This window comes from Macaca mulatta, chromosome 16 (genome assembly GCF_049350105.2).
Source record: "Macaca mulatta isolate MMU2019108-1 chromosome 16, T2T-MMU8v2.0, whole genome shotgun sequence".
Classification (NCBI taxonomy): Eukaryota; Metazoa; Chordata; class Mammalia; order Primates; family Cercopithecidae; genus Macaca; species Macaca mulatta.
In genome coordinates this window covers 60,835,966-60,860,724 of record NC_133421.1, presented here as the reverse complement: position 1 = coordinate 60,860,724, position 24,759 = coordinate 60,835,966, and the positions used below count along the sequence as shown (strand labels likewise).

At 47.3% G+C, this 24,759-nt stretch overlaps 1 protein-coding gene across 5 annotated transcripts in view; it reads left to right on the top strand.

Moving 5' to 3' along the window:
• Positions 1 to 24,335, top strand: part of B4GALNT2 (beta-1,4-N-acetyl-galactosaminyltransferase 2) — a 39,880-nt gene extending 15,545 nt beyond the window's left edge. For 3 of the 5 annotated variants that reach the window (XM_015119344.2, XM_077971251.1, XM_077971249.1), the window contains exons 4-11: positions 4,977 to 5,083; positions 7,737 to 7,774; positions 10,537 to 10,717; positions 12,040 to 12,126; positions 16,034 to 16,221; positions 18,071 to 18,211; positions 20,945 to 21,164; positions 21,788 to 24,335. In XM_015119344.2, coding sequence (XP_014974830.1) covers positions 4,977 to 5,083; positions 7,737 to 7,774; positions 10,537 to 10,717; positions 12,040 to 12,126; positions 16,034 to 16,221; positions 18,071 to 18,211; positions 20,945 to 21,164; positions 21,788 to 21,993 — 1,168 coding nt within the window. In that variant the 3' untranslated portion in view covers positions 21,994 to 24,335. Of the gene's footprint in view, positions 1 to 4,976; positions 5,084 to 7,736; positions 7,877 to 10,536; positions 10,718 to 12,039; positions 12,127 to 16,033; positions 16,222 to 18,070; positions 18,212 to 20,944; positions 21,165 to 21,787 lie in introns of all 5 variants that reach the window. The other 2 variants (XM_077971250.1, XM_077971252.1) reach the window with 2 other exon arrangements.
• The last annotated feature ends 424 nt before the right edge of the window (positions 24,336 to 24,759 follow it).

Here is a 24,759-nt window from a genome sequence, read left to right as displayed (position 1 = left end):
CTCTTGTCTGTATCCTTGAAATTATGAGTAGAGCTTGATACTAGATGAGATCTCTGACTCAGTTGAGGCTGATTGGTCAATCTGATCCTGTGTGTTAGTGCTGTATTATACTTCCATTAAAAAGCAGCATGTGTAATGCTCCTCTAAGAAGAAGTTCATTTTTTTCTTCTTTTCTTGTTCTCTTTCCCTTCCTCCCTCCCTCCCTCTCTCTCTCTTTTTCTCTTTGTTTCTCTTTCTTCCTCCCTCCCTCCCCCCTCTCTCTCTCTCTTTCCTTCCTTCCTTCCTTCCTTCCTTCCTTCCTTCCTTCCTTCCTTCCTTCCTTCCTTCCTTCCTTCCTTCCTTCCTTTCTTCCTTTCTTTCCTTTCTTTCCTTTCTTTCTTTCTTGATAAAGTCTGCCTCTGCTGCCCAGGCTGGAGTGCAGTGGTGCAAACTCGGCTCACTGCAACCTCCACCTTCTGGGCTCAAGCAGTCCTCTCACCTCAGCCTCCCAAATAGCTGGGACTACAGGTGCATGCTACCATGCCTGACTAATTTTTGTAGTTTTTGTAGATATGGGTTTTTGCCATGTTGCCCAGGCTTGTCTTAAACTCCTGAGCTCAAGCAGTCCACCCACCTCAGCCTCCCAAAGTGCTGGGAATACAGGCCTGAGCCACAGTGTCTGGCCAGAAAAAGTCCATTTTAACCCACTCCCCTGACCACTACCACTGCCATCCTCATCCCTTTCTTAAATGATAGGTTCCCTTGTAAACCCAGCTAAAGAGTCTGCCATTATGAATTTGGTATGTATTATTCCACACTATTTTTAAATACTGTTATATACATGTATGTTATATATATGTGTGTATGTGTATATATCCATATAAACATATACTGTTGGTTTTTTGTGTGTTTTAGTATACTTGGTACCATAAAAACAAATCACTCTGAAATTTGTTTTTTTCATTCAATTATATACATATATATATATATATTTCAGATTATAAATTTATTCAATGCAAAATAATCCTCTGGTTGGGTGCGGTGGCTCATGCCTGTAATTCTAGCACTTTGGGAGGCTGAGGCAGGCGGATCACTTGAGGTCAGAAACCCAGCTTGGCCACCATGGTGAAACCCTGTCTCTACTAAAAATACAAAAATTAGCCGAGTGTGATGGTGGGCACCTGTAATCCCAGCTACTCAGGAGGCTGAGGCAGGAGAATCGCTTGAACCTGGGAGGTGGAGGTGGCAGTGAGCCAAGATTGTGCCACTGCACTCCAGCCTGGGTGACAGAGTGAGACCCTGTCTCAAGAAAAGCTAAAAACAAAACAAAAATCCTCTCCAATTTTACTGAGGTGGCTGACCACGTCCACGACCAAATCTGCCTCTTACTGGAATTTGGTTGTTGATGCAGCCTCAACCTTGGCTCTCTTGTTGACAGCAGGCTATTGGCTTCCCCACTTGTGGGTCTCGCAGGTGTCTCACCCTCCAAACCTTTAGGCGGAGACCTGCCAGTCTCTGCACAGCTGTGGTGTAGGGTGGCAGGCACAATCTTGGGGGGCAGATGGAGGTCATCGTGGAGATACCGGATACCCTCGTTGGTAATGTACCCGTAGAAATGTCTCCAGGAAAACTGTTCCTGCACAAAGCCTCAGGACTTGAGAGACTGCATGACTTTCTTTTTTTTTTTTTTTTTTTTTTTTTTTTTTTTTTTTGAGACGGAGTCTTGCTCTGTCGCCCAGGCTGGAGTGCAGTGGCGCGATCTCGGCTCACTGCAAGCTCCGCCTCCCGGGTTCACGCCATTCTCCTGCCTCAGCCTCCCGAGTAGCTGGGACTACAGGCGCCCACAACCGCGCCCGGCTAATTTTTTTGTATTTTTAGTAGAGACGGGGTTTCACCGTGGTCTCCATCTCCTGACCTTGTGATCCGCCCGCCTCGGCCTCCCAAAGTGCTGGGATTACAGGCGTGAGCCACCGCGCCCGGCCCGAGACTGCATGACTTTCATGACAAGAAGCTTGGCCACCGTGACTCCCTCCTTTAAAAGGAGTTAATAGAGCTGGGCGCGGTGGCTCACGCCTGTAATCCCAGCACTTTGGGAGGCCGAGGCCGGCGGATCATGAGGTCAAGAGATCAAGACCATCCTGGCCAACATGGTGAAACCCTGAGTCTACTAAAAATACAAAAATTAGCTGGGCGTGGTGGCACTTGCCTGTAGTCCCAGCTACTCAGGAGGCTGAGGCAGGAGAATTGCTTGAACCCAGGCGGTGGAGGTTGCAATGAGCTGAAATGGCGCCACTGCATTCCAGCCTGGCGACAAAGCGAGACCCTGTCTCAAAAAAAAAAAAAAAAACAAAAATGAGTTCATAAATGGCATTCCTGTTCTTCTTAGGTGTCAACATCTCGGCGGCTGCAGGGTCCGGGGCCAGAACTGGAAAGAAGTATGAAATGTTTTTAAGAGCTATGTATATATCTAGTTCATCCCTCTTAATTGCAATATAGCTATGAATATGAATATGCTGCATTTTACTAAGCCATTTCCCTATTGAAAGGTAGATTGTTGAAAAACCTTCATTTTTACATTTATATTATTTACAATAAAATTACATTATATTTACATTATTTCCTTTTTCATTAAGACATATATAAGGGCCAGGCGCTGTGGCTCACGCCTGTAATCCCAACACTTTGGGAGGCCGAGGTGGGTGGATCACTTGAGGCCAGGAGTTCGAGACCAGCCTGGCCAACATGGTGAAACCCCATCTCTACAAAAAATACAAAAATTAGCCGGGCATGGTGGCGTGTGCCTGTAATCCAAGCTACTCAGGAGAATGAGGCAGGAAAATTGCTTGAACCCGGGAGGTGGAGTTTGCAGTGTGCCGAGACCGCACCACTGCACTCCAGCCTGGGTGACAGAGTGAGTGAGACTTCGTCTCAGAGAAAAGAAAAATACAGAGGCTGTGCGCGGTGGCTCAAGCCTGTAATCCCAGCACTTTGGGAGGCCGAAATGGGTGGATCACGAGGTCAGGAGATCGAGACCATCCTGGCTAACACGGTGAAACCCCGTCTCTACTAAAAAACTAGCCGGGCGAGGTGGCGGGCGCCTGTAGTCCCAGCTACTCAGGAGGCTGAGGCAGGAGAATGGCGTGAACCCGGGAGGCGGAGCTTGCAGTGAGCTGAGATCCAGCCACTGCACTCCAGCCTGGGCCACAGAGCGAGACTTCGTCTCAAAAAAAAAAAAAAAGAAAAAGAAAATTACATGTATAAGGATGTTCATTTCAAACAGTGCTGAAATGAACATTTTTATGCTTGTCCTATTGTTCACACATGCAAGCATTTCTCCTTTCACCTAGCATCTTACTTGCTAGATCCCAGGGTATGCCTTTTTTATTTTTGATAGATATTGCCAAATTTCCCTCAAGAGGGCTTGTGTAAACTCACACTTTCATGAAGAGTGTGTGTCACACCTTACGTACACCTAACACTTGCTATCATCAAATTTTCAAACTTTAATGAGAAAGGTATTCCATGTTCTTTTTTTAAATTCACATTTCCCTGATTGAAGCTGAGCATGTTTCATATGTTCATTGCCATTTGTATTTCCTCTTCTGTTAATTGCCTGTTTATGTTCTTTACCGTTTAAAAATTTTGTCTTTTTCATATTCCCGTAAGTATTCACTATGATGGTCTAATCTTTTTTTTCAAGGTAATTAAATGATCTCCTGGTTAAACTGAGTCCCGAAGGCTAACATTTCAACCATTATACCTTAGTCCCTCAAAAAACTAATGTTGCTGGATTGTGCTATGTGCTTGCTTTTGACTAAAGATTGTTATCAGCCTGTCGTGGTGGCTCACATTTGTAATCCGTAAAAATAGTTACTCTGTTTGCTCTAAAAATATTGTGACAACAATTACTCCCATATACACTTTCTTGTGATTTAGTTTATTTTTTATTTCAGTGGTAGGAGAAATTCCACTTCCCTTCAGGAATTGGTCTACTTCTTCCTTTGGGCAGTAAGGACCATGTAATGGTTGTCAATAGCTTTTTATCCTGGTTCCCATGAAGTTCAGATGTGACTTTGGTGTTTAGCTGCTGCAGCTGGGTGGGTCTCTACCATCTGATAATTTTATTTCTTCTTTTATGCTGGTCATGGTTTTTTTTTTTTTTTAAATGTGCTTTGTTAGCCAGGCATGGTGGCTTTCTCCTATAGTCCTGGCTTCTCTGAAGGCTGAGGTAGGAGGATCGCTTGAGCCCAGGGGTTGGAGACCAGTCTGGAGAACACAGTGAGACCCTATCTCTACAAAAAATTTTTGAAAATTAGCCAGGCTTGGTGGCATGTACCTGTAGTCCTGGCTATGAAAAGGCTGAGATGGGAGGACTGCCTGAGCCAGGGAGGTCAAGACTGCTGCGAGCTGTGATTGTGCCACTATACTCCAGCCCAGGCAACAAAGTGAAACCCTGTCTCAAAAACAAAAATGAGGCCAGGCGCAGTGGCTCATGCCTGTAATCCCAGCACTTTGGGAGGCCAAGGCAGGTGGATCACTTGAGATCAGGAGTTCAAGACCAGCCTGGCCAACATGGTGAAACCCTGCCTCTACTAAAAATACAAAAAAAATTAGCCAGGCATGGTGGTGCATTCCTATAATCCCAGCTACTCAGGAGGCTGAGGCAGGAGAATCGCTTGAACATGGGAGGCAGAGGTTGCATGAGCCGAGATAGTGCCACTGCACTCCAGCCTCGGTGACAGAGCGAGACTCCATCTCAAAAAAAAAAAAAAAAAAAAAAAAAAAGGCTTTGTTATAAACTACCTCAGTACCTTTGTGGAGGCCAGAAGAGGGGAGGAAATAAGGACGGTGGGGTGAGAATGGAGGGAGACAGGGACAACCCAATTTTGATTTCTCCACATTGTCAGGGCAAGGCTCTGTGCACAGGCACCACTTTGAGAACAAACCAGGGACCAGAATCAGGGCAGCTGCTGATGTTTCTGTTCTCCTTCCTGCAGAGAAGGGCTGCCCCGCCCACTGCCCCTGCTGGCCCAGCCCAACCTCCCCTTTGGGTACCCGGTCCACGGAGTGGAGGTGATGCCCCTACACACAGTTCCCATTCCGGGTAAGTACATCCACATCCCGAGAGGCCCCAGACAACATTCTCACTCTTCTTAGGCAAAAGGAGGGAGAGGTCGGGTGCAGTGGCTCATGCCTGTAATCCCAGCACTTTGGGAGGCCAAGGCAAGAGTTCAAGGCTGCAGTGAGCTATCATGTTGCCAGTACACTCCAGCCTGGGTGACAGAGCGAGATCCTGCTGTCTCTTAAAACAACAACAAAAAAGGGGCCGGGTGCTGTGGCTGGTGCCTGCCTATAATCTTAGCACTTTGGGAGGCTGAGGTGGGTGGGCTGCTTGAGCTCAGGAGTTCGAGACCAGCCTGGGCAATATGGCAAAACCCTGTCTCTATAAAAAATAGAAAAATTAGCTGGATGTGGCGGTGGGCACCTGTAGTCCCAGCTACTTGTGGGGTTGAAGCAGAAGGCTTGCTTGAACTTGGGAGGTCGAGGCTGCAGTGAGCAGAGATTGTGCCGCTGCACTTCAGCCTGAGTGACAAAGTGAGACACTGTCTCAAAAATAAATAAATAAATAAATAAATAATAAAAATAAAAGTATGGAGTAGGCATTCATTGGTACCTGCTGTGTACTCAGCACAAGGCAAGAAGCTTGATGTGATTTTTTTTTTTTTTGATGGAGTCTTGCTCCATCTCTCAGGCTACAGTGCAGTAGCATGATCTCGAGTCACTGCAACCTCCACCACCCGGGTTCAAATGATCCTCCTGCCTCAGCCTCCCAAGTAGCTGAGATCACAGGCGTCCGCCACCACGCCTGGCTAATTTTTTGTATTTTTAGTAGAGACGGGTTTTCACCAGGCTGGTCTGGTCTCGAATTCCTGACCTCAGGTGATCTGCTCACCTCGGCCTCCCAAAGTGCTGGGATTACAGGCATGAACCACCAAGCCTGGCCGGGAGTGCACTATGAAAAGAATATTTCTGTTGGTTAAAACTGCCCTCCATGGTGGATTTTTACACACCCCTCTAGTTCAGCATCACATCCCTCATCAGAGTAAAGTGGAATATTATCAGAGGGACCAGAAGGATGAGCCTGCAGGCACAGACGTCCCCTCCCAGTGCAGAGATGTTGGATTCTGTGGGGCTGTCCAGTGAAGTCTTCTGCTTGTGGGCTCTTGGCATCTTGAGGCAAATAGCCCCCGGAAACCCGCAAGCTCCAGAAAAGACCTCCAAGTAAGGTCTGGGTGTGGTGACACCTGGGGATCTGACATACTTCATGGACCCAGCCTAGCTCTCTCTAGGTCCAGCACTGAGTAGCATGACAGATATCTGAAATTCACAAACCACACCTCAAACAGGTGAGATGAGAATGAGTGCCCGAGACACAGGGGTATGCGGGACATCAACAGATGGCGCGCCCCACACAGAAGGAAGGGCAGGGTCCCAGACAGGGGACAAAGGGGACAGGGAAGCAGAGGTGAGAGTTTAGTAAGTTATCAAGGCCACATAGAGAGGATGTATTTGAATTCAAATTTGAATTAGTCCTACTATGAGAACAGAGATAGATTCTAAAGTAAATGCATTTGGAGTCAAGCACTAGTGTTCTTGAATAGCCATCTTAAAAATTGTTTTTCATTTTGGATGATTCATTTCTTATTGTGGTAAAATATATATAACGCACTTGGCACAGTGGCTCATGCCTGTAATCCCAGCACTTTGGGAGGCTAAGGCTGGTGGATCACTTGAGGTCAGGAGTTTGAGACCAGCCTGGCCAACGCGGTGAAACCCCATCTCTACTAAAAATACAAAAATTAGTCGAGTGTGGTGGCTCACACCTGTAGTCCCAGCTACTCGGGAGGCTGAGGCAGGAGAATCACTTGAACTCGGGAGGCAGAGGTTACAGTGAGTTGAGATTGCACCACTGCACTCCAGCCTGGGTGACAGAGTGAGACTCTGTCTTAAAAAAAAAAAAAATATATATATATATATATATATGTATATATGTTATATAGAAGTATATCTATTTTATATAGAAACATATATAGCATATATAAAAATGTATATGTTATATAGAAGTATATATATTTTATATAGAAATATATGTTACATTAGTACTATATATAAACATATATATTATATTAACATTATTTACAATACATTATATATAAACATAAAATTAACAATTTTAACCATTTTAAAGTGTATACTTCAGTGACACGAAGTATATTCATGTTGTTGTGCAACCATCAGTCACCACCAGAACTTTTCCATCATCCCCAACTGAAACTCTCTTCTCTAACTGAATTCCCCACTGTCCCTCTCCCCCGCCCCTGGCAACCACCATTCTGCTTTCTGTCTCTATGGGTTTGGCTACTCCAGGTGCCTTATACAAGATGACTCATTATTCATCCACCAGTTCCTCCCTTTCAGTAACACAGATTCCCAGAAGGAACGGAATTAATTCACAGCCTCCAAAGCTGAGGATGGGCATCAGAGGTTTTAGAACCGTTGGGGTTTGAGAAAGACCATGAAACAACACCTAACAGAGGCCTGGGGAGAGGAGCACATGTCAGCAAACACTCTGGGTGGGAAGTGACACTTGAGGGAGCCCTCAAGGATGTGCAGGAGTCCACGAGGTTGGCAAGAGCAGCGGGGAGCTGTGGTGTCTCTCACGAGCCATTTTCTTTCCTTTTCCCTGTGTCCTCCAGGTCTCCAGTTTGAAGGACCCGATGCTCCCATCTACGAGGTGAGTCCTCCTCCCAGCCCCTCTTTGCACTTGGTGTCCTGTCCTCATTCCCTCAACTGCGGCTGCTCTCAGCCTTTGATGGACCCCCTGTCCAGATTTAAGGTCAGACATGAGCCCAAGGAGGGAGGGGAAGGAAGGGTGTGTAGAAAACGTGACTTCTAGCCTTGGGAGTGGCTGGAGTTCCAGAGAGGATTTCTCAGACCAAACTGAAGAATGGGATCCATTGGCTGCTCCTGCTTCTGGTGTGAGAGGAAGCAGCCACCACAGCCATGGGCTCTGGCACGGCGTGGCCTCTGTCAGGGTTAAGGCTGGCAAGACAGATGGTGCTTGTGCCCTGCCTTTCTTTCCCCACTTTACGCAGCTCCACATTAAGGTCTTATGGTGCTATATCTGGTCAGTGGATGCAAATCGCGTCCCAAGAGGAGTCTGGGAAGTGTGGTTTTAGTTTTCCCACCTTTACATGTTAGTCAGAGGTGGGAATGGGTGATGAGGGAGCAGATAGGCAAGGCCTCTGCCATCTGTCACCGTTGGGTTCTTGTTTCTCTATGTTGTCTTCTTTTTTTGAGACAGGGTCTCACTCGGTCACCCAGGCTGGAGTGCAGTGGTGCAATCATGACTCACTGCAGACTTGACCTCCTGGGCTCAGGCAATCCTCCCACATCAGCCTGTGAGTAGCTGGGACTACAGGCACACACCAACAAAGCTGGTTAATTTTTTTTTTTTTAAAAGACAGAGTCTCCCTCTGTCACCCAGCCTAGAGTGCAGTAGTGTGATCTCTGCTCACTGCAACCTCCACCTCCTGAGTTCAATTGATTCTCCTGCCTCAGCCTCCCAAGTAGCTGGGACTACAGGTGTGCACCACCACACCCAGCTAATTTTTTGTATTTTTAGTAGAGACAGCGTTTCACCACGTTGGCCAGGCTGGTCTCGAACTCCTGACCTCAAGTGATCCATCTTGACCTCCCAAAGTGCTGAGATTACAGGCATGAGCCACCGTGCCTGGCCCCTGGTTACTTATTTTTTATTTTTAGTAGAGATGTGGTCTCGCCATGTTGCCCAGGCTGGTTTTGAACTCCTGCGCTCAAATGATCCTCCCACCTCGGTCTCCCAAAGCACTGGGATTACAGGCATGAGCCATCATGCCTGGCTATATTGTCTTCTTCGTAGTCCTACTCTGGACCTGAATTCCCTGCTGCACGTAGTTCCGTGCTTACCATCTCTCTTCCACACTGGAATATAAGCTTCATGAAGGCATTTACTGCTGTTTTCCCAGTGCCTGTAACTCGGTTTTTATTTATTTATTTATTTATTTATTTATTTTTGAGATGAAGTCTCACTCTTGTCCCCCAGGCTGGAGTGCAATGGCACAATCTTGGCTCACTGCAACCTCTGCCTCCCAGGTTTAAGCGATTTTCCTGCCTCAGCCTCCCGAGTAGCTGGGATTACAGGCACCTGCCAGCACGCCTGGCTTATTTTTGTATTTTTAGTAGAGACAGGGTTTCACCATATTGGCCAGGCGGGTCTTGAACTCCTGACCTCAGGTGATCCATCCGCCTCAGCCTCCCAAAGTGCTGGGATTACAGGCGTGAGCCACCGCACCCGGCCTGTAACACGGTTTTTAGAAAGTATCTGTCGACTGACTAGTGTCAACAGTGTTGGGAGTGACACTGTCCAGTTTCCTTTAATAGATAACTGTGATGACTCACAGAAGACAAGAGAAGAGAGTGGCTGTGGGGGTAGCAATGAGGTGGAGAGGAGTAAGCCAGTTCTAGTTGCATTTTGGAGGCAGAGCTGAGAGGACTTGCCACCGGACGGGCTGTCTGTGTGGAGAAAAGGGAAGAGCAAGGAGGACTTCCCTTGGGGCCTGGAATAGCTGAGTGGATGGAGGCGCCATCCGCAAGGCAGAGGGAACGGAAGTGAGGGTGGGAGGAAATGGGTTTACAGAGGAAAATCAGTAGTTCCATTTTGAAGACAACAGGTTTGAGTTGCTTGTGAAATGTTCCAGCAGTTGGATCTCAGAAAGGTGAGCTGAGACCTACTACAATGTGACCCCATCTGCAAAAGAACGGGTTTTAAAGCCATGGGAACAGATGTAATCTAGCAGGAAGGTGTGGAGTGAGAAGGGAAAAAAGTCTAGGATTGGAGTTTGAGACCAGCCTGGCAAACATGGCAAAAGCCCGTCTCTACTAAAAATACAAAAACAAATTAGCCAGGTGTGGTGGCTCATGCCTGTAACCCCAGCTACTCGGGAGGCTGGGGCAGGAGAATTGCTTGAACCTGGGAGGCGGAGGTTGCAGTGAGCTGAGATTGTGCCACTGCACTCCAGCCTGGGTGACAGAGCAAGCCTCCATCTCAAAAAAAAAAAAAAAAAAAAAAAAAAAAAAGCATCCAGATCATGTTCTGAAAAACTCCATTTGGAGATAGAGAGAGAGAGGAGGAGGAGGAGTTGTCAAAGAGAGGTCAAAAAAGGCCGTGGGTCTTTTTTGTCACGAAGAATGGAACCCTGCAAGCTGAGAGATGGGAATGTTTCCAGAAATGGGTCCTTTCATCCTTGGGGCCCTAGGACTTGGGGGTTTGGGGGCGGGGGCGCTAGCACAGTGACTCCCTGCAGAGCCAGCCCTACACTGTCAAGGGCACCCTGGTGCTTCTCCCCTCACCCTTATGTGCTCTGCCGTGGCTCCTGGCCTGGGTATGTGTGGACCTTTCCAGAGAGATATTTTCCAATCTCTGCATTGAGCATCATTCTACCTCACCCACCCTAGGTCACCCTGACAGCTTCTCTGGGGACACTGAACACCCTTGCTGACGTCCCAGACAGTGTAGTGCAGGGCAGAGGCCAGAAGCAGCTTACCATTTCTACCAGTGACCGGAAGCTGTTGAACTTCATCCTTCAGCACGTGACATACACCAGCACGGGGTACCAGCACCAGAAGGTGGACATAGGTGAGAGCCTGTCCTTGGGGTGCAAAATGCTTAGTGATCCAGAAGATCCCTCTGGGCCCTCTCAAAGTCGTCCTCCTTCAGGAAGCCTGCCTGTTTTTGTGTGTTTTTTGTTTGTTTGTTTGAGACAGAGTCTCACTCTGCCACCCAGGCTGGAGTGCAGTGTTGTGATCTCCGCTCACTGCAACCTCCACCCCCCAGGTTTAAGGGATTCTCCTGCCTCAACCTCCCAAGTAGCTAGGATTACAGGCGCCTGCCACCATGCCCGGCTAATTTTTGTATTTTGAATAGAGACAGGGTTGCACCATCTTGGCCAGGCTGGTCTTGAACTCCTGACCTCATGATCTCCCTGCCTCGGCCTCCCAAAGTGCTGGCATTACAGGCGTGAACTACTGCACCCAGCCTGCCTGCCTGCTTTTAAGATTCCTGCCCTCTTTCTTCTTTCTAACCCCAGACACATAACTTCATAATTGCAGTACCCAGTACTAACCCCACATTGCCATTGACCCCATAGAGCCACTCGGGGAGAGAACAAATCATGCTGTGCGCGTTGCACATGGTGAGAACCATCCAGTTCTGCCCCCAGTCCTCTGCTGCTCTCAGAGCTGAAGATTTCCACTGCAGTAGAGGAGGGAGCCAGCCTGTGCCTCAGCATCTTGTCTTGGGCACTAATAGGAAAGAACTGGGAGAACTCCCCGTTCCAAGGGCAGTGACTTTGTCTCTCCCCTCCTTCCCTCCCACCAAGAAGTTCTAGGGAGAACAATCCCTGCCACTCTCAGGGCAGCCTGGGTTTCTTTCTGGATGAGTTAAAAGCACCCTTTTCTCTTTTGACCAGATACACAGGATGCATTCCCAGGACACCAGCGGAAAAAAATGTAACAGGGTTACAGATGATATTCATGGTCACTAGCTAAAGAGTTAATTCTCCCCACCTTCAGATTTTCAAACATTCCTCTTCACAAGATTACCCTGTGAGGCAAAATAGGGTGGGTATTGTTATCCTGGTTTTGCAGACAGAGAAAAAAGTCAGATAGGAAATGGTAAAGTCAAACTTAGCCCAGACCCTCTGGTTTCAAGCCCACTCCACCCTACCACATCCTCACAGGGGAAGGAATGTGAACTTAGGAGTCATTGAGCACGTTGCCCCAGGGACACAGCAAGGCGGAAGCCTGAATGCCAGATACTCTATGGGGTCCTTAATCTCATCCCAGCCAGGACTCTCCCCACCAAACCTGCACTCGCCTGTCATGGTGGCTTCCCGGGGTGGCATGGAGTTTGATCCAGACATGATACTGCCTGTGCCATGACCTTATTTCTCCCTCCAGTGAGTCTGGAGTCCCGGTCCTCAGTGGCCAAGTTTCCAGTGACCATCCGCCATCCTGTCATACCCAAGCTATACGACCCTGGACCAGGTAAGGCCCTTGTCCTTGGGGCTCCATGGTGGCACCCTGTGAAGCTATTGGTGAAATTCAGAAGGGATCACCTCTGAGACGGAGGATAATTGATCAAAACGACAGCTCTGATATGCTCCCTGACAAGCTTTGTTGGGAGGAAAAAACTTCTAGGACACAGTCCCCTAAAATTGCTCAATGATATTTAACTTATTTTGTGGTTGTGTGCTAGTTTTGGGAAAGAAAAGCCAATGAATTATAACATTTTAGTAAGTAATAATAATAAAAAGAGTGGTACTGAATCAAATTGGAAATCCAGATATAAACCCAGTACATGTTGGAATTTCACTGTGTGATAAAGACAACTTGTCTGGCTGGGCGCGGTGGCTCACGTCTGTAATCTCAACACTTTGGAAGGCCTAGGTGGGCGGATCACCTGGTCTTTCAAGACCAGCCTAGCATATGGTGAAACCCCACCTCTACTAAAAATACACAAATTAGCCGCGCGTGGCGGCGTGCGCCTGTAATCCCAGCTACTCGGGAGGCTGAGGCAGGAGAATCTCTTGAACCTAGGAGGTGGAGGTTTCAGTGAATTGAGATTACGCCACTTCACTCCAGCCTAGGCAATAGAGCAAGACTCTGTCTCAAAAAAAAGAGAGAGAGAGAGAGACAGCTTGTCAAATTAAAGGAGGGCAAATGAACAAATTAAAAATGGGCTTTTCAAAAAATTATGTGAGATAATGGTGTAGCTATAAGAAAGATAAAAAGCTGAATCCAAGTGTGATGGCACCTGTAATCCAGCTCACAGCTCTAATCTCAGCTACTCAGGAGGCAGAGATGGGAGGGTGGCTTGAGCCTGGGAAGTTGAAGCTGCAGTGAGCCACGATCACCACTATACTCCAGCCTGTGCAACGGAGCAAGACCCTGTCTCAAAAAAAAATTAACAATTGAAAAATAACTTTTAAATTAGAAGTAAAACTTGAATCTATGCCACAGTTCATACCAAGATAAATTCCAATTGGTCAGATATCTAAATACGTTTTAAAGTACTAGAAAAAAAACTTGTAGTTTAAAAGTCAGCCAGGTGTGGTGGCGTGCACCTGTAATCCCAGCTATTGGGGGGCTGATGCAGAAGAATCATTTGAACCCTGGAGGCAAAGGTTGCAGGGAGCCGAGATCCTGCCATTGCATTCCAGCCTGGGCGACAGGGCAAGACTCTGTCTCAAAAAAAAAAAAAAATTGTAGTTTAAAAAGCAATTTTAGGGTATAAGGCATGACACAAAACTCAGAGATCATAAAGAAAAAAATAAAAATATAAAATATATAAAATTTTTTATATTAAAATTAGCAAATTTTAATAAGTCAAGTCATATAACAAACGACAAATTGGGAAAAAATCTTTAATTCACGTTAAAGACAAAGGTCTAATTTTACTTAAGGGCATCTATGGGCCGGGCGCAGTGGCTCACGCCTGTAATCGCAACACTTTTGGAGGCCGAGACTGGCAGATCACGAGGTCAGGAGATCGAGACCACCTGGCTAACACGGTGAAATCCCATGTCTACTAAAAATACAAAAAATTAGCCAGGCGTGTTGGCAGGTGCCTGTAGTCCCAGCTACTCAGGAGACTGAAGCAGGAGAATAGCGTGAACCCGGGAGGCGGAGATTGCAGTGAGCTGAGATCACGCCACTGCACTCCAGCTTGGGGGACAGAGTAAGACTCTGTCTCAAGAAAAAAAAAAAAAGCATCTATGAATCAATAAGAAAATAACACCCAATAATGGAAAAATGCGCAGTTCAGAAAAAATTAAATTCAGCAACACTTTTAGCCGTTAAAATATATGCCCACTCTCACACTGAGAAAAGTGCATATGAAAACTACTTTCAGGCTGGGCGCGGTGGCTCAAGCCTGTAATCCCAGCACTTTGGGAGGCTGAGACGGGCGGATCACGAGGTCAGGAGATCGAGACCATCCTGGCTAACACAGTGAAACCCCATCTCTACTAAAAATACAAAAAACTAGCCGGGCGAGGTGGCGGGCGCCTGTAGTCCCAGCTACTCGGGAGGCTGAGGCAGGAGAATGGCGTAAACCCGGGAGGCAGAGCTTGCAGTGAGCTGAGATCCGGCCACTGCACTCCAGCCCCAGCGGCAGAGCAAGACTCTGTCTCAAAAAAAAAAAAAAAAAAAAAGAAAACTACTTTCACATCAAAAAGGTTTTGGACAGGGCTAGAAAAACAGCATATCAATTGCAGTTAGGAATGCAAATTGGCACCTCTCTGGAGGCAATTTGGCAATACCTATCAACATTTTAAATGTGTTTAAATGTTTAAATATCCTTTAGGCCGGCAATTCCATTTCTATAAATTATCCTACAGATATTAATATATGTGTGAAACGACATTTGTTTGAGGTTATTTATTGCAGCACTGTTTGCAATGACAAAAAACAGAATGGGCTGGGCACAGTGGTTCACACCAGTAATCCCAGCATTTTGGGAGGCCAAGGTGAGCAGATCACTTAAGGTCAGGAGTTCAGGATCAGCCTGGCCAACATGGTGAAAACCCATCTCTACTAAAAATCCAAAAAATCCAAAATCGGGCATGGTGGTACATGTCTGTATTCCCTGCTACTTGGGAGGCTGAAGCAGGAGAATCGCTTGAACCTAGGAGGCAGAGTTTGCAGTGAGCTGAGATCACGCCACTGCACTCCAGTCTGGGTGACAGAGCCAGAACCTGTCTAAAAAAAGGGGGCAAGAGGGTGGCACAGGGGGAGGGTTCTGGAACAACTGCTGTCCAAACGACTTCTGATTTTTGTCATTCTAGGAAAGTGGCTCTGTGTACTCACCCACTAACAGGTAGGGTTGTGGCTTCCAGCATGCATTAACTCCAGCTGGCCCCATGCCATGCAGACACGGGAACTGCACAGTCCGATGCCAGTTCTCCGTTTAGTGGCTGAATCCCAAACACACCTGCAGCTCCAGTTGTGACGTCATGGGGTCTTTTCCGTAGGAAAGCTGTCCGCTCTCCAGTCTCTTGTACGTCACATGCCTTAAGATAGACAATTCGGTCCAGGCCTTGCAATCTCCAAGTAAACGTATTTCTAACCATGTCTTCCTGAGGATAGAGATCAGGTAAGCTTTTCTCTAGGAGTTGCAGATGATGGTAGAAGCAAGTCTCAAGATTTGTAGATGTTTTCTCCTCTTCCTGGGCTCCATGACCCTCCATATTGAACCCTTAGATGGCACAGAATCTGATCTCCATGATTCTGTGCATTTCAACTCCTAATACTAAGACGAAGACCAGGAGCATGTAATCCCAGCACTTTAGGAGGCCGAGGCAGGCAGATCACCTGAGGTCAGAAGTTTGAGACCAGGAGACTAGGAGTTGAGACCATCCTGGCCAACATAGTGAAACCCCATCTCTACTAAAAATACAAAATTAGCCAGGTGTGCTGGCACATGCCTATAATCCCAGCTACTTGGGAGGCTGAGGCAGAAGAATCACTTGAACCTGGGAGGCGGAGGTTGCAGTGAGCCGAGATTGCACCATTGCATTCCAGCCTGGGCAACAGAAGCAAAACTCCATCTCAAAAAAAATAATAATAATAAAATAAATAAATAAATAAATAGCAGATCACAAGCGAAGTGCTAACAGGCAGGAGGTGTAAAATAAAGCATTCAGACAGACAGTTGGGAAATGACATAGTGGAGCCAACAGAACCAGGAAATGCAACAAATTGGGTATGTTGTAAATGTCTTTATTTTCTAATGCAACTAACAAACTCTTATTAAGCACCTCCTGGGTACAAGAGGCATGAGACCCACAGACACTGACAGGTTATGGCAGAAATAAGCCATTGGATCAAAGTAGGAAAAGACAGTGAAGCTTCCTACAGGACAGAGCTCTGACACCCACTGTTTTCTGCCCAGAGAGGAAGCTCAGAAACCTGGTTACCATTGCCACCAAGACTTTCCTCCGCCCCCACAAGCTCATGATCATGCTCCAGAGTATTCGAGAGTATTACCCAGACTTGACCGTGATAGTGGCTGACGACAGCAAGAAGCCCCTGGAAATTAAAGACAACCATGTGGAGTATTACACTATGCCCTTTGGGAAGGTATGTCCCTCTCAGATTGGGGGGCACCTGCATTCCAGGACAAGAGGGCCCCAGGGTCAGGTTCCACCCTGGATGGGGCCGCTTCCTCAAGGGTCTTCCCAAGAAAGCAGGGTCCAGGAGTAGGAGTGGGTGAGGGCTGTCCTCTGAGTCCCCTTGCTGATTCAGAGAGAAATTGGTCAGCCTCACTTTTCCGCATTCATGAGGTGATTATTCCACCTTTCCTCATTTTTTTTTTCTTTCCCTTTTTTTTTTTTTTTGAGATGGAGTCTTGCTCTGTCGCTCAGGCTGCAGTGCAGTAGCATGATCTCAGCTCACTGCAACCTCCACCTCCTGAATTCAAGTGATTCTCCTGCCTCGGCCTCCCGAGTAGGTGGGACCACGAGCATGACCACCACACCCGGCTTTTTTTTGTATTTTTAGTAGAGACGGGGTTTCACCATGTTGGGCAGGCTGGTCTCAAACTCCTGACCTTAGGTGACCCGCCTGTCTTGGTTTCCCAAAGTACTGGGATTACAGATGTGAGCCACCACGCCCAGTCTCTCATTTCTATTTTTTTATTTTTCATTTTTTTGAGATGGAGTCTTGCTCTGTCACCTAGGCTGGAGTGCAGTGGTGCAATCATGGTGATCATGGCAGCCTCAACCGTAAAGTCTCAAGTGATTTTCTCCCCTCTGCCTCCCTAGTAGCTGGGACTACAGGCATGCACCATGATGCCAGGCTAATTTTTAAAATTTTTTGTAGAGATGGGGTCTCACTGTGTTGGCCAGGTTGGTCTCGAACTCCTGGGCTCAAGTGTTCCTTCCACCTAGGCTTCCCAAAGTGCTGGAATTACAGGCATGAGCCACTGTACCCTGCTCCCATCTTTCCTCATTTCTGATGTGGAAATTGACTGGGGTCCTTACAGTGACTTGAGGTCTCTGATATCCCAAAGATTCCTGACATGTAGAGAAATCTCTCATCTCCATGATTCTACCAAAGCTAGGGTCTTGGCCTCTCTCTCCTCTTTCTCTCTCTCCCTCTTTCTCCTTGACTCTCCCTCCCCACTCTCTTTCTCTCTCCTTCTCCCTCTCTTCTTCCCACCCTCCCGCTCTCCCCTTCCTCTCTTTCTCCCCACTCTCTCTTTCTCTCTCCCTCTCTTCTTCCAACCCTCCCTCTCTCCCCCTGCCTCCCTCTCTGCCTCCCCGCTCTTTCTCTCTCCCTCTTATTCCCACCCTCCCTCTCTTCCCCTGCCTCTCTCTCTCTCTGCCTCCCTGCTCTCTCTTTCTCTTTCCCTTTCTTCTTCCCACCCTCCCTCTCTCCCCCCACCTCTCTCTCTTCCTCCCCACTCTCTCTTTCTCTCTCCCTCTCCCTCTCTTCTTCACACCCTCCCTCTCTCTACCCGCACCTCTCTCTCTCCTTGCTACTCTCTCCCTCTCTCATTTTTTTCCTCCCTCTCTCTCCCCCTTCCTTCCTCCAAGGACAAAGGAGGAAGTGAATATTATACATACCAGACGTCCCTCAAACTTGACATCTTACAGGAGACAAAAGGAGAGCCATAGAAACTGTCATGTGAAAAGGGACTTCAGCCAATTCATATAGGCCATAGAGCCAAAGAGTGACTTTCTAGCCTTTTTTTGTCTCAGTCTTTGATCCACATAGTCACTGTCCCTTCCAGACTTTCTCTGAGACATGGACTTCCTTCAACCCTGTGGTTCTCAGCCTTGGCTTTACATTGGATTCGCTCGCACCGGTTCTAAAGGAATTTGTCTGCAGTGCATGCAGCCTGGCCGTTGGAAATTTAGAAAGCGCCCCCAGGTGATTCTAATATGTAATATGGGCAACCACTCCTTCAACCTCATTTCATCTATAGGGTTGGTTTGCTGGTAGGAACCTGGCCATATCTCAGGTGACCACCAAATACGTTCTCTGGGTGGACGATGATTTTCTCTTCAACGAGAAGACCAAGATTGAGGTGCTGGTGGATGTCCTGGAGAAAACGGAACTGGACGTGGTAAGGGACAGTTGCCAGTTTTACCCAGCCGCATTCTGTAGAGATGGAGAAGGAGGGAGATGAGAGCGGGAAGAAATATATGAGAAGAGGAGGGGGAGGGAGGGGAGGGAGAGGGGCTGGCACAGGAGGTGAATAGGCCAGTGCAACCCAGGTGGAGAGTGCTGCACCAGCTCAGGCCTCCACACTGACTTCTCTTTGAGTAAATTACAACCCCTCCCTAATTTGCAATTGTTTTCCTTTATTGGTGTGTTTATGCAGAATTTCTAACTTCCTCCATTGACTAGTATGAGATTAAAGACAGCAGCCCTCTGGTTCTGTCACACAACATTAAAAACAGTATAAATGGTACAAAGCTTTAAAAGCACACATGGCACTAATGACATTTTTAAAAAGAATAAGAAGAAAATAATAAAAACAGCCTAGGCATGGTGTCTCACACCTGTAGTCCCAGCCCTTTGGGAGGCTGAAGCAGGGTGATCACTTGAGCCCAGGAGTTCAAGACCAGCTTGGGCAACATGGCAAAACCTCATCCGTACAAAGAAATAAAAAAAATTAGCCAGGGGTGGTGGTGTGCATCTGTAGTTCAAGCTACTCAGGAGCTGAGGTGGGAGGATCACCTGAGCCCAGGAGGTTGAGGATGCAGTGAGCTGAGATTGTGTCACTGCGCTCCAGCCTGGACGACAGAGTGATACCTGTCTCAAAAAAAGAAAAGAAAAGAATAAAAACATCAAAAGCAAATTCACCGTAGAAAAGAAAAAGGGGCATGGATGAGAAGGTAAGTGGTGTCGTGACCACAGTTAACTCTACTGCAAGTGGACAATCTGCAAAACACCTAGATCAGCAAAGACATCTCTTGGCAACTCGTACAGAGACCAGAGCACAATAACTTAAGAAAGAAGATGAGGGCCGGGCGCGGTGGCTCAAGCCTGTAATCCCAGCACTTTGGGAGGCCGAGGTGGGTGGATCACGAGGTCAGGAGATCGAGACTATCCTGGCTAACATGGTGAAACCCCGTCTCTACTAAAAATACAAAAAACTAGCCGGGCGTGGTGGCGGGCGCCTGTAGTCTCAGCTACTTGGGAGGCTGAGGCGGGAGAATGGCGTGAACCCGGGAGGCGGAGCTTGCAGTGAGCCGAGATCATGCCACTGCACTCCAGCCTGGGAGACAGAGCGAGACTCCGTCTCAAAAAAAAAAAAAAAAAAAAAAAAAGAAAGAAGATGTTCCAGCTCATGTAACAAGCACACTGGCAGCTGAGCTGGCTTCAGGATCATCCTGGATCAGCTTCCTTTTCTTGTTGCTCCTCGATCCTTTGGTTCCTGGCTGCATGGTCAGGAGGAAGATGGGAAGAGGAAGTGAAGGGAGAGCAGGTTTCTTTTAAGGATGTGATGTAAACATTTCTCGCATCAGTTCTAAATCATATCCCTTCAGCCAGAACTTGGTCACACAGTGAAACCTTGCTGCAAGGGAGGTCGGGAAATGCAGTCTTTTTTTCCTTAAATAACAAATGGGCTTTTGTGTTTTCTTTTATAGATTGGGGGGCCCAGGTGCAGATAGCTTATACACATGTCTTTCGTAGTGCTGAAGTCTGGGCTTTTAGTGTACCCTTTACCCGCATAGCGAACATTGTACCCAACAGGTAATTTTTCAACCCTCACCCAGTCTTCTCTTTTTTTTTTTGAGACAGAGTCTTGCTCTGTCACCCAGGCTGGAGTGCAGTGGCACGATCTCGGCTCACTGCAGCCTCTATCTCCTGGGTTCAAGTGATTCTCCTACCTCAGCCTCCCGAGTAGCTGGAACCATAGGCACATGCCACCATGCCCAGCTGATTTTTGTATTTTTAGTAGAGACAGGGTCTCACCATATTGGCCAGGCTGCTCTCGAACTCCTGAGCTCAGGAGATCCACCCACCTCAGCCTCCCAAAGTGCTGGGATTACTGGCGTGAGCCACCATGCCCGGCCTAACCCTCGACCACTCTTAACCTCCTATCTTTTGTATTCCCCGGTGTCTGTTATTCCACTCTGTATGCCCATGTGTACCCATTGTTTAGCTCCCGGAAATGCAGTCTTTAGCTGACTAGTTGACTATGTCATAAAACTCAGAAGGGTCATTTACTAAAAGGAAGAAGGAAAGAACAGGTGATGGGGGACAATGAGCAGACTTTACCATGTCCCCCTTAGAAGATTATGATTCTTTCAGAGATAGATGTACTTGCTCATCTGTTGTGCTCAGGCTCAAACATGAAAATACACGTCTCTTCTGTGAGTTCATGGATAGGCAGTTCAGAGAGGTAAGCCAGGAGCAGAAAATAGTAGGAAGACACCTCGAGACAAACAGCTCCCTGCAAGACATCTAACAAGTGGAAATTCCGCAAATGGACCAGTGCACACGGGCTGCCTCTTTCCCATACTGCAGTACTCGTCTCCCAGTGGAAGGGAGTGAGTTACCTTCTTCTGGAAAGATAACCTTCTTTGGTCTTGGGTAAGGGCTACTCATGCCAAGGAGATTTTCTGGGGTACGCAGGAAATAAAAGAGCCCAGGGACCCAACAGTAGTCTAGTGAAAGCCGTGGCCACAACAGCAAAAAGGCAGTCCCTGAGGGATAATTTGAAGGATAGATAGAGAAATAACAATTCTTGTTATAACCAAGGTGCAGTCCAGCAAGGCTTCCTGGAAGAGGCAGGATGAATATTGATCTGCACTCTCTAACATGGGTTTCTCTGCCTGCTGGTTAGGTAGGCGGCAGTGTGCTGGGAAATGTGTTCCAGTTTAAGTTGTTGCTGGAACAGAGTGAGAACGGGGCCTGCCTTCACAAGAGGACGGGATTTTTCCAACCCCTGGATGGCTTCCCCAACTGTGTGGTGACCAGTGGCGTGGTCAACTTCTTCCTGGCCCATACGGAGCGACTCCAAAGAGTTGGCTTTGATCCCCGCCTGCAACGAGTGGCTCACTCAGGTGGGAAGGCTGAAAGAGTGAGGAAGGGAGCTGGGCTGGGAATTAGCTACAAAAGTTTGTTCTTTCCAAGGGCTGTACCCAGCTGGCTGATGGTGGTCGCCTGCCCAGCAGCAGTATGTCCTTTTCCCCTTTCTCCCCAGACTAGGGAGCTCTTGATCTCTCTGACCTCCCTCCTCACGTCTCTTTGACTTCTGTGTATGCTGTAGGCTGCCCTTCTTTTCCTTTCCCTTCCTTTCCTTACAGCTCTGTCTTCTTCCTCCTTTCCCATGCTGCTTCATATTCTATTTTTCCAGAAATCCTGTCCTGTTAACTGCTCTCTCTTTCCCTCTTACTCCATCAGCCCTGGAGTCCACAGTTCTGTCCAGTTTGAAAGCCAATCTGTGCCTCTCTGCCTCTGTGCCCATATCTCTGCCTGAGAAATGAGCTTATTTATTTCCTTCCAGCTCATCAGCAGGGACAGGCTCCTAGAGTTAAGGGTGTGGCTTCACGTGGGGCTTCACAGTTCACACTCTCCAGTGTATGAACTGTGTCCTCTCCCTGGGACTCTCCCCCCTCAGACCTGGAATAGTACCCATTTTTCTGACCACAGCTCCCACTTCCTTCTGCTCTCCCTCTCTTTGCAGAATTCTTCATTGATGGGCTGGGGACCCTACTCGTGGGGTCATGCCCAGAAGTGATTATAGGTCACCAGTCTCGGTCTCCAGTGGTGGACTCAGAGCTGGCTGCCCTAGAGAAGACCTACAATACATACCGGTCCAACACCCTCGCCCAGGTCCAGTTCAAGCTGGCTCTCCACTACTTCAAGAACCATCTCCAATGTGCCACATAAAGGTGTGAGGGCATAGGAGAAACACTAGACTGGCTGGTTATGGTATCTATAGCAGGCCACCAAAAACTGGACTCCTGATAGGTGAACATTGTAGCAAACCAGCTGGTGAGTAGGGCAAAGGGAAATGGCTCAGTTACTGAAGTACCAATCAAAGGTGAAGGGTCGTTAGAAATGAACCAGTCACTGACCAGGGCAGTGGAGACTGTATTAATAGCAATGATTTGTACAATGCCCTGCTTTTTATGAATCATTTACATGGACAGTATCTCATATCATCTCATCTGATCTCACACAGAAGACTACATTTGTTGGTGTCCTCAGTCAAAAGAACAGCTGCCTGGTCCTTGATAGTTGTTTGGTGGAGATTCTGTCACAGTCAGAAGCATTGGCTCCAGCATCACTGTCGTCCCTACATTTGTATTGGGTTCTATCTTGTAGACTCAAAAATGTGAACAATCTAGGGTCCTTGCCTTGAGGAGGTTTGCAGCCTGGTTCAGTTCAGTCTAATCACAGAATCAGGCAGCCAGGGTCAGAGGATCAGAGAAGGGAAGGCATCATCAGGTCCCAGGCAGCAGAGGAAGTCTCCGTGGAGTGAACTTGTTAGGAGCCTGAAAGCAGACATTCAGGCATCAGAGAGGGCAGGAGGGTCCTGGGGCCATCCCACTGTCTACCAGAACAAAGGCTGCCCTGGCATCAGACTTGCTCCAGACCTGTTCCAGAATGCCAGGGATTGAACTCAGAGCCCATGCCAAGGTGTCCAAGGTGTGACGGCAAACAGACAGTGTGAGTGTGGTGACAGGCCACCAAGCTCCAGGGACCTGAGGCCAGTTGCTGATCACTCAAAACTCATGACATTTACAGAGTGGTTCCATCACTCTGTTGTTGGATAAGCCTCTTTCTGTTGCCTGGGGGTTGGCAGATTGCTGAGACCAGCTCAATCGTGGAGACCCTAACCCAGCGGTGCTGGAGGAATTAAAGACACACACACAGAAATATAGAGGGTGGAGTGGGAAATCAGGGGACTCACAGCCTTCAGAGTTGAGAGCCCCAAACAGAGTTTGACCCACTTATTTATTGACAGCAAGCCAGTGATAAACATTGTTTCTATAGATTATAGATTAACTAAAAGTACTCCTTATGGGAAACAAAGGGATGGGCTCTGGCTAGTTATCTGCAGCAGGAACATGTCCTTAAGGCACAGATAGCTCATGCTATTGTTTGTGGCTTAGGAATGCTTTAAGTTGTTTTCAGCCCTGGGTGAGCCAGGTGTTCCTTGCCCTTATTCCGGTAAACCCACAACCTTCAGCGTGGGCATCATGGCCATCACGAACATGTCACAGTACTGCAGATATTTTGTTTATGGCCAGTTTTTGGGCCAGTTTATGGCCCAGCTTGGGGGCCTGTTCCCAACATGTCCCGCTTTTTTGTTTTCCGAAGCAATAAAAGCAAAGGCAGCTTTGTCATGGTGAGCTACTCTCAGGAGTTGGGATCCGTATCTGCAGACTATACAAAGACAAACAACACAGATTAAGAGCACAATCATCACTGAAATCACAGAGCTACCAAGTGTCTTTATCTATTTTAATGGGTTAATAGCTGCTAATCTGTCTGCAGCTCCTTCAAGCACTCCAGTTCCTGGCATTAAGGTCAGGTGTGCCCAGGATGCTTTAAATATTTGTTCTTTTAATTTTGCAATATCCAAAGACAAGTTTGTAGAGTGTCCTTCTAGATGCTTTTTTATTTTTTCCTAAATTTTGATCTTATTAAGAGTCATTAATAGTTTCCACAAATCCTTATGTTTAGCTCCTACAGTGGCCTTATCATTTGAGATTGAGGTGCCACTATACTGCCATGTTTCCAGATAATAGGAACTCTTGACGTATTTCTTACCCTTTCTAGCATCTAATGTTTTGTTTAGACCAGCTGAATGTAGTGTGGCTGTGGCATGCAGACTGAGAGGTGCAATTCAGCTAAACATCCCCTTAGGGGACTAATCAATAATGATTCCATAGGAATTGTTGTGCAGCACTTCTGCCTGTTCTGCTATGCAATCTTCCCAAACAAGTTAGTTCATTATTTCTAGCCAGGTCCAATTCTGTTTACAAATAGATTTTTGAGGGCGGTATGCTTCAATTATAGGAGCAGATTTATTATGGTAAATACTGAGATCAGAAAGCATGTGTAACTGTGTCATACAGTGATTACATCCAGGCATTATTGCCAGCCAAGATTGATAAATATGCCCAATAAGTATAATTGTTCTCTGTTGTTCCTTGTTGCAGGAACACTCATAGCAATGGTGATCACCGCTATCATAGCTATCATTAAATTACTCATTGTGACTGGTTGTCCCACTTTCCTCAGGTTTTCTTCTGCCATCTGTGACAGCTTCTTGATCTGTCCCCAGGTAGGTGGCTGTGTTCGACAGCTGTTGCTTGTGATAGTTGGGGTCCTCCTCAGCGTCAGTCTTGACATGGCTGCAACCAGGGTCTCCTCGGGATCCTCCTGGAATCTCTTCCTCAGCATCTGGCTCATGATAAGGTTTCAGGTGTCTTGACGGCACCCAAACTGGCTGTTGATTCAGTCCTGAAGAAACACAAGCACAACCTCTACCTCAAGTTATTATTTTACGTATTTCCCAAATTTTTGTTATTGGATCTCTCCACCAGACCAGTTGTTCTGCTTCTGTCTTTGCAGCTGGTTTCTGTATATGCTGTTCAGCTGCTGGCCTTTAGGCAGGCTCAAAAAATTTAATGTCAATAATGC